The 10,141-nt window shown below is 46.7% G+C and overlaps 1 protein-coding gene across 1 annotated transcript in view; it reads right to left on the bottom strand.

Annotated features, from left to right (window-relative positions):
* The window catches only part of NRAP (nebulin related anchoring protein), a 90,122-nt gene that overhangs the window by 51,953 nt on the left and 28,028 nt on the right, over positions 1 to 10,141 (bottom strand). The window contains 6 exon segments of the mRNA XM_018564476.1: positions 23 to 130; positions 1,512 to 1,709; positions 3,579 to 3,686; positions 4,361 to 4,468; positions 7,196 to 7,312; positions 9,549 to 9,650. Coding sequence (XP_018419978.1) covers positions 23 to 130; positions 1,512 to 1,709; positions 3,579 to 3,686; positions 4,361 to 4,468; positions 7,196 to 7,312; positions 9,549 to 9,650 — 741 coding nt within the window.

Below are 10,141 nucleotides of genomic sequence, written 5' to 3'. Positions count from 1 at the left end.
GGCATCTCCAATATTCACTTACATCACTTGCGAGGTCTCCTGATGCTTTGGCCGAGGTGAAGGACAGAGAATCCATTTTCATCTCAAAGTTCTGACCCTTTGTCTTCTGCCATTCTTCCTTATACTTGTTCTACGAGAGAGGAGAAAACATTGGGGGTCACCACGACACGCCCAACCGTATAGGTCGTCAGTTCTAACTTGCCATATAAACACCTCCAATCCATGTGGTTATCACTACTAATGAGAGAAATTGGGAAGTTTTTTGGGGGGTTTGCCAAAATTTCAGCGATATCACTAAAATTTTGGAAAAATTTTGGCATTTGGCATCAGTGGTTTTTGGTGTTTTGTAGGGTGCAATTATTATTATTTAGGATTTATATAGCGCCAATAGTTTGTGCAGCGCTTTACAATACAAGGAAGACATTACAGTCACAATACAATTTAAGACAAGATGGTAAGGAGGGCCCTGCCCGTGAGGGCTTACAGTCTAAAAGCAATGGGCCCTATATAGCTCCTAAGGGTTACAGAAGCTCCGTTCACCTATCCTGGACCTGACGTTTTTAAGAAAAGTATTTGCACATTGAGTACACCTTGAAAGAAGGAGGGTGGCATCTGCCAAGGCAGCCATTGATCACCATCGATCAGCCCTGACATTGGTGACCACATGGCATTGCTAAGAAACACAGCCAAGCCAGTGACACAGTTTTGTTTCTAAACGAAGCCACGTCACACAGCATAGGAGAAATGTTTCAATCTATTTTTGCCCAGCGGTGCCACAAAGTAATATTGTGAACGATTTCTGACAATATTTTGGCAATGGTTAAATTGCTCAGTCCGATTCCAAATCAAGTTCCCCAATGTTGCCCCTTATCCTTCATTGAAGGGTTTATTTATAAAGGTTATAAGCTGGGCAGATGCCGTTCGTACGGCACCAGCAACCCTAGATGGCGCTGACGAGCAGAGGAAATTACTAGAAGATAAATGAACCCCTTAAAGCTGGGGTGGGGAACCTCTGGCCCTCCAGCTGTGGTGAATCTACAAATCCCCTAAGGCAGTGGTGGCGAACCTTGGCACTCCAGCTGTTTTGGAACTACAAGTCCCATGGGGCATTGCAAGACTCTGACAGCCACAGACATAACTCCCAGAGGCAGATGCATGTTGGGATTTGTAGTTTTGGCACAGCTGGGGTGCCAGGGTTCGCCACCACTGCCCTAAGGCATTGCAAGATTCCCACAGCCACAGGCATGACTCTCAGAGACAGATGCATCATGGGATTTGTAGATTCACCACAAGCTGGAGGGGCCGGAGGTTCCCCACCCCTGCCTTAAAAGTAACAAAGGAAAAATTAAGAATATACTAATGCAAAAACAATGGGATTTTAAGATATAAAGAGATAACATATTTATTTATATAGTATTGTAGTCTAAATTTAGTGTAAAAATAGCCTGAATTTATTCCCACCCTATATATCATATCCCCATTCTATATATCATATTAGGGTCAGTATTTACCTCACTGTAGAGTTCCGCGTTGGCTTTTGCTTTCTTTAATTCTGGGCCATCCTGAGAAATTGTATAATGCGTTTTGGATTTTTCATACTCTGCTCTGTAATTCAACTAAAAAGATAAACAGAAGTCAATAAAGAGACAAAATGATGATTCATTCATTGGCCCTGTAAAGAAAATTGAATCGATGTGTTTATATTTTTGCTATTGGTGCAAATTTCAATAGTAAACTAGCATTATACTCGCCCTCTGCTGATGGACCTGATGGGGAACTGCAGCAGAGGGCGGGTACAATGCTAGTTTACTATTGGCTATTGCAAATTGATATAGCCAATAGTAATGTAGCAATGTATTTCAATGGGAAAAAAATGTTGTATTTATTTATTTTTTATTCTGACATCGCTCCGTGTCAGAATAAAGAAAAAAAAGACACAGCGGTGCTTCTCTTCTGTAGCTAACAGTGACAGCTTCGGCCAGTTTCGGCTTTCAGCATGGCTCAGCCGAGCCGATGCATATGCGTTCGGCTCGACTGAGCCGCTCGACCATGTTCGGGAGCTGTACGGGCTATAGTGAATAGCCCGTACAGCACCCCTTCGGTTCTACTCAACCGAAGGGGTTCTGGGGCCGAAGCTAGCCGAAGGAAGCTACGGCTAGATCCTTCGGCAGCTTCGTGAATAGACCCCATAGTTACATATTAGTCAGGTTGAAAAAGTCCATCGAGTTCACCATTCAGAGAAGAAAGAAAATATGTTTACACATAACTGAGGACATAGTGATTACTATCTCCCCAGTTATGAATGAACAGGAAGTGCTGTACATCACTCCCTGTTCATTTATGAATAGGGACATAGTAAATATTTACTATCTGCTCACTTTATGAATGAGAAGCAGCTCAGTACAGAGGCTTCCAGTCTATTCATGACTGGGTTGATAGTAAATATTTACCATCTCCAGATTGTGAATGAACAGGAAGCCTCTGTACTGAGCTGCTTCCTGTTCATTGAGTGCTGGGGCTGCAGAAAAAGAGATTGAGGAGTTTGTGTCCACAATCTCTTTTTCATTTTAAAAGGGAAATATCAGGGGTCTGTTTAGACTCCTCCCTAACAGTAAAGTAAAAAAATTAAAAAAAATTAAAAAAATCTAATAATAAAAAAATAATACAAATAAAATAAATAAAAGATAATTCCCTAGTATTAAGGGTAGAGTGGGGAGGGGTCAGAACTCCCATTGGGTTTTCTTTATTCTTCGTGGCCCCGATGAAAAAAAACTGAAGAGCGATTTAGACATTTCCCTTTTCTTTTTTTTTTGCTGTCAATAAACTTTTGGATTTTTAGAAATTACTTTTAAAGACATTACACATTGGGAACCTCTTTATTTATTTATTTTTAGCTCTTGCAGTATGAAGCCGTTCTTCACTTCTCGCGATACATAATCGTCCCAAATTGTATCACTTTGGCGCTGAAGTTGCTAGAGGGCCAGACCATTATAAATAGGGAAGCGGGTTGGTTACCACGACAGTAGAAGTGATTTGTTTCTGAAGATACGGGGAAACAACGCGATTATGATTCTGGTATAAAGTAATTTACAAAGGGACTAAAGGATTATTTTTAAAATGTTGCACTTTTTTTGTATCTATCTCCCTCTGATCAATGTTTATATACAATGTTACTTTGTATCTCCCTATCTCCCTCTGATCAATGTTTATATACAATGTTACTTTGTATCTCTCCATCTCCCTCTGATCAATGTTTATATACAATGTTACTTTGTATCTCTCTATCTCCCTCTGATCAATGATTATAAACAATGTTACTTTGTATCTCTCCATCTCCCTCTGATCAATGTTTATAAACAATGTTACTTTGTATCTCTCTATCTCCCCTTTTATAGTTCAGTAGTTCATTTAGTTTATAGTTAGGCCACCGTGACAACCCCAGCAATTTCTTTCATGTATTGTTCGTATATATTCTTATGGGGGGGGGGGGAGGTGCCCAATACCCAGAACACTCATATCGTGGTATGTGCAATTCTATAGAGAATAATCAATAAGAGCAGATGTGTGTTGCGACTTACATCCTTCAATGGCTCCAGCCTCTTGGTGGTCTGATAAGACGGGGCGAGGGTAGCCGGGTAATAATACTCGCCGTCAGCGGTGTCATTCTTGTCCGACTTGTAGGCGAGCTGCGGTGGGACACACAAGTTACAGTCACTCATAAAGCTTTCATTAGAAATAGATGATGAAACGCGTCACTAGTCAATACAGGGGTGTCATTTTGCGTGTTATAAGAACTATAGAGAGAGTGAAAGCACCACAATTACAGTCCAGTAAATCTCTATTTTGCACAAGGGAAGAAACAGCCTCCTTCTTCATCAGGGGAGGATTTATCTCATTTGCATCGCCGGTCAGGCAGTCAATGATGGGTGACCAGATAGAGATAAATCATCCCTGATGAATGGGGAGCTTCTCTCTCTTCTGCTCAAACTCTCCACACATCTTAGACTCCTCCTTGGGGACCCACAAGGACATCCCGGCTGATAGAGACCTGTCTCAAATATTTAGATCTAAAGTCCTCTCCTTCATGTTTTGGGTTTCAATGTTCTACTAACTTACTTATTTTTGTAAATTATATTTGGCATAGAGGTCTCAGCAAGGGATATATTTCGCTATCACAACGATCGGAGTCAGAATATATTATGTAGAAACAAATATGTATTGCACCTCTTCTATGGGGGATGGGGGACCAGCTGCCATAATGGCTTTTCAGCACTGTTGTTTGACCTCGGTATGTTCTCTGGGCTGCTGCTTAGACAAATGATTAGTTGATTGACTATTGATTGGTGATCGGTGTACTCACATTGCTGGCAAGACTTCCGGCCTTCATGGCGTGCAGCATCCGCCGGTCCATCCCCGTGCCCTCATAGTGACCCTTCATCTGTGTCTGGTACTTTTCCTTATACTTCAGCTGCATGTGGAGACAATACACAAATAATATATAATCAGATAAAACCTCCAAAAATTCAAATTTAATCAAAAACAACTTTAATGAATTACATCCACAGCAGGTGTACAGACCCGGGAACTCAGCACAGGGATGGTGGGAGCTCCTCATAATGGGCACAGCGGGTGTACAGACCCGGGAACTCAGCACAGGGATGGTGGGAGCCCCTCATAATGGGCACAGCAGGTGTACAGACCCGGGAACTCAGCACAGGGATGGTGGGAGCCCCTCATAATGGGCACAGCAGGTGTACAGACCCGGGAACTCAGCACAGGGATGGTGGGGGGCCCTCATAATGGGCACAGCGGGTGTACAGACCCGGGAACTCAGCACAGGGATGGTGGGAACCCCTCATAATGGGCACAGCGGGTGTACAGACCCGGGAACTCAGCACAGGTATGGTGGGAGCTTCACCCATAGGGTCTGACATACCTTTTTGGGGAGGAGTGCCCATTTAAAAAAGTAGAATTCCACCTTTAAACACAACAATAAACTTGTATAATTAAAACATCTCCTGAATTCTGATACATTGTAATAAAGTGTGAAGTGTGTATTCGTCCCAGAAGAGGGGAAATCTGCAGACAAGTGAAATTTCTCCTCCGGTAGGAAGAATTCCCTTCGCTTTGAAACGTTCCGGCAATTAACAAAAATTAGCAGAGCGTCTCCCCCCAAAATAAAACATTGGATGAAACAAGTGTCCGCGGGGAGGAGACAAAGGCCATTTTGTGTATTATAAGAGTGTGTTCTATACCAGGGGGTGCATGACTCAGGATCGGCGTACGGGCCCCAAGGGCCACAGCTTATCAGCCATTTACATTGGCTGTTCCCTGGCTGGGCTTTGAGAGGTTACACAGGTGGGGGACAGCAGAAGTACTGTGGGGTGAGGGGAAATTAGAGTGTAAGCTCCTATGTACAGAGACTGATGTGACTGTGGGGGAGGGGACATTAGAGTGTAAGCTCCTCTGTACAGAGACCTATGTGACTGTGAGGGGACGTTAGAGTGTAAGCTCCTCTGTACAGAGACTGATGTGACTGTGGGGGGGACATTAGAGTGTAAGCTCCTCGGTACAGAGACTGATGTGACTGTGGGGGGAGGGGACATTAGAGTGTAAGCTCCTCGGTACAGAGACTGATGTGACTGTGGGGGGAGGGGACATTAGAGTGTAAGCTCCTCGGTACAGAGACTGATGTGACTGTGGGGGGAGGGGACATTAGAGTGTAAGCTCCTCGGTACAGAGACTGATGTGACTGTGGGGGGAGGGGACATTAGAGTGTAAGCTCCTCGGTACAGAGACTGATGTGACTGTGGGGGGAGGGGACATTAGAGTGTAAGCTCCTCGGTACAGAGACTGATGTGACTGTGGGGGGAGGGGACATTAGAGTGTAAGCTCCTCGGTACAGAGACTGATGTGACTGTGGGGGGAGGGGACATTAGAGTGTAAGCTCCTCGGTACAGAGACTGATGTGACTGTGGGGGGAGGGGACATTAGAGTGTAAGCTCCTCGGTACAGAGACTGATGTGACTGTGGGGGGAGGGGACATTAGAGTGTAAGCTCCTCGGTACAGAGACTGATGTGACTGTGGGGGGAGGGGACATTAGAGTGTAAGCTCCTCGGTACAGAGACTGATGTGACTGTGGGGGGAGGGGACATTAGAGTGTAAGCTCCTCGGTACAGAGACTGATGTGACTGTGGGGGGAGGGGACATTAGAGTGTAAGCTCCTCGGTACAGAGACTGATGTGACTGTGGGGGGAGGGGACATTAGAGTGTAAGCTCCTCGGTACAGAGACTGATGTGACTGTGGGGGGAGGGGACATTAGAGTGTAAGCTCCTCGGTACAGAGACTGATGTGACTGTGGGGGGAGGGGACATTAGAGTGTAAGCTCCTCGGTACAGAGACTGATGTGACTGTGGGGGGAGGGGACATTAGAGTGTAAGCTCCTCGGTACAGAGACTGATGTGACTGTGGGGGGAGGGGACATTAGAGTGTAAGCTCCTCGGTACAGAGACTGATGTGACTGTGGGGGGAGGGGACATTAGAGTGTAAGCTCCTCGGTACAGAGACTGATGTGACTGTGGGGGGAGGGGACATTAGAGTGTAAGCTCCTCGGTACAGAGACTGATGTGACTGTGGGGGGAGGGGACATTAGAGTGTAAGCTCCTCGGTACAGAGACTGATGTGACTGTGGGGGGAGGGGACATTAGAGTGTAAGCTCCTCGGTACAGAGACTGATGTGACTGTGGGGGGAGGGGACATTAGAGTGTAAGCTCCTCGGTACAGAGACTGATGTGACTGTGGGGGGAGGGGACATTAGAGTGTAAGCTCCTCGGTACAGAGACTGATGTGACTGTGGGGGGAGGGGACATTAGAGTGTAAGCTCCTCGGTACAGAGACTGATGTGACTGTGGGGGGAGGGGACATTAGAGTGTAAGCTCCTCGGTACAGAGACTGATGTGACTGTGGGGGGAGGGGACATTAGAGTGTAAGCTCCTCGGTACAGAGACTGATGTGACTGTGGGGGGAGGGGACATTAGAGTGTAAGCTCCTCGGTACAGAGACTGATGTGACTGTGGGGGGGGCCATTAGAGTGTAAGCTCCTCTGTACAGAGACTGATGTGACTAGCTCAGTGCTCTCCGTACAGCACCGTGGTATATGTCAGCGCTATATAAGTGTATCTTGCTTCAGCTACCTCGCTGACAAGTTTGTTCACGCTCTGAGCTTGCTTCATGGTCAGGTTGTCCTCGGTGGCCAGAGAGTGGTAGTGGGCCGCCCCGCGCATCTTGGAGAGATCCTTCTTATATTTGATCTGAGGAGGAAAAAAAATCAAACTATCCGTGAGATATATGAGCAGCAAGAGAACTGAAAGGTCATCGGCCGCATGTGAGGGAGGAGCGGAATGTTGTAGAGCTGATGGAAACAATGCCGATATTTAGTTTTTATGTTCACGGGCATTCAGCGTCACCCTAACACTGACCCTAAAGCTTACATTGACCCTAATTGTAAGGATACCTGTAACCCTAACGCCAAGCCTGACTCCATCCCTAATGCTGACCCTACCTATCCTAACACTGAGCCTAAGATTATGTCTACCTCTTACTCTAACCCTAACGCTTACCATGTACCCCAACACTAACCCCTATCCTTTACTGTAATTCTAAACCTAAAGCTTACATTGTCCCTAACTGTAGGAATACCTCTAAACTTAACACTAACCCTAAAGCTAACCACTATGCTAACACTAATCCTAACTCCACCCCTAATGCTAACTCTGAAGCTAACACTAACCCTAACTCTACCATTAAGCCTAACTCTAACCCTAACATTAACCCTATCCTGTACGACAGCGGCGGCCACCATTTTTCGTCTGGAGATCTACTTTTCAAATGACGAGCTCAATGAGATCTACCAACAAAAAAACACCTGCGTTCAGGGCCGGGAGGGGGCGTGGCGGTGCCAGGTGTTTTGCCTACACAGGCGAAGGTGCATTTTACCGCCCCACCCCCAAATACTAACACCGCCAATGTAACGAAAGTTTGCACAATGACCGCCAATGTAAGAAAGGTATACACCTTAACTTGACCTTGTTCTTGCAGTCTTCAGGCAGTTTCTTCTTCCTTAGCAGCGGGGGAGGGGGGGAGGAGCAGCGATTTGCATATGAATGAGCCGCAATATTTACATATGAATTGGCATGCGGTAATTTGCTTATCAATAAGCCGCGACCCGTTCATATGTAAATACCGCGGCTCCGGAGAGAGCCGACAGCAGAGGGAGCTGGGTGAGGAGGTGTTTTCCCGCCCTCCCCCACCAGCGCCCTCAAGCGGCCGCTTGTGCTGCCTGTATGGTAGCGCCGGCCCTGGGCGGTGCATTGAAGTCAATGGCTCTGCAGCCACGCCCCTCGCCCGCAGTGCGATCACCCGCACCTGGAAAGCAGGCACATTAGTGCTGCTATTTTTGCAGATCGCACTGGACCAGAACGCAGGCACTAATGTGATCATGCTGCAGGCGTGGCTGCGGTGCCACTGACTACAATGCACCGCCATGCCCCCTCCCACCCCTTAACGCAGGGAGCCAGCAGGCTTGCGTTCCAGTGCGCTCTAGAGGCCGAACACTATGGAACGCAGACTTTGTGGTGCGAACCGGCTCTCTCTCTTGGCTGTCTCTTTTTTCACTTTCTCTGCTGTCTCTCTCCTGTCTGTCTTTTGTTACCTCCACTGCAGCTGCTTCCCAGGTCTGCTCTCATGCGCCGGTGCCCTGTACTCCCGCGGTGCTCGTGTGGCTGAATGTGCAGACTGGGAGAGATGTCCAGCCCCTTCCCGTCTGCAGTGTTAGACACATTCAGCCGCACGAGCACCGCGGGAGGGCAGGAAACAGGTCAGTGAGCCGATCGCGATCTACCAGTGTTCGCTGTGATCGACCTTATGGGCACCCCTGCTGTAGCAATAACCCTAATTCTAACTCTAACACTAAGCCTAACCCCACCCCTAATGCTAACCCCAAAGCTTACACTTCTCCTATCCTATACCTTAACCCTGAAGTTCACACTAAGCATAACTCTATGCCTAACCCTAACCCCAACACTAACCCTAATGCTAACAATAAGGCTAATACTAAACCTAACTCTGCCCCTAATGTTAACCCTGACCCTGTCCCATACAATAACACGAAACCTAGCTCTAATTCTAACCCTAACCCTTTGTGTATAAGCGAAGTCATGTGATCACTATATCAAAATTGAGGGTTGGGGGGTTTGCGCTGAGGTTGACATTAGAGTTAGCATGTTTTGGCACCAGAAGGGGGAGGAGCTTTAGTGAAAGTAATCATTTTTCACTTACGGAGATGAACCATTTCCACAAATTTTTGACACCTAAATTCCGCACTGAGATTAGTCGTACTGAAGAAATGATCCCACAATTAGGGGCCGATTTATAAAGGGTTCACCCGTGTGTATGGTTGGATGAACGCTGCTCACGCAGCATTGATGCCACTAGATGGAGCCGAGGAGCAAACAGATTTCTATTTCCTCTAACGTAGAGAATACGCACATCACTGATCATCTCGTTGGCCTTTTTGGCATTGAGGTAGGCGGGGGTGATCATCGCCGGGAAACTGCCCTTCCCCCTGTACTCCTCCTCCTCGTCATATTCCTGCAGGGAGAAGAACCGATCATAATCAATACCGAAATCCATCCAATCACAAGAATTACACCTCATGTATGTGCTATGTACACCATGAGATGTATGTGCTATGTACACCATGAGATGTATGTGCTATGTACACCATGAGATGTATGTGCTATGTACACCATGAGATGTATGTGCTATGTACACCATGAGATGTATGTGCTGTACACACCGGGGGGGGGACTTACTAAGTATTATCTGATGGCTGCCAGACACTTTTATAGGTACACCACTCCAAAACTATACATTCCACCTTTATGGAGATGTAGGAGAACTGAGCCCCCTTATTCCCCCTTGAGGGCTCTATTTATGAGATCCCGGAGTTCCCGGGTCTGTACCCCATGCTGTGCCCATTATGAGGGGCCCCCACCATCCCTGTGCTGAGTTCCCGGGTCTGTACATCTGCTGTGCCCATTATGAGGGGCCCCCACCATCCCTGTGCTGAGTTCCTGGGT

This window comes from Nanorana parkeri, unplaced genomic scaffold (assembly GCF_000935625.1).
Source record: "Nanorana parkeri isolate BGI_ZX_2015 unplaced genomic scaffold, ASM93562v1 scaffold754, whole genome shotgun sequence".
In the NCBI taxonomy this organism is placed as follows: domain Eukaryota; kingdom Metazoa; phylum Chordata; class Amphibia; order Anura; family Dicroglossidae; genus Nanorana; species Nanorana parkeri.
This window is presented reverse-complemented; position numbering and strand designations above follow the sequence as displayed.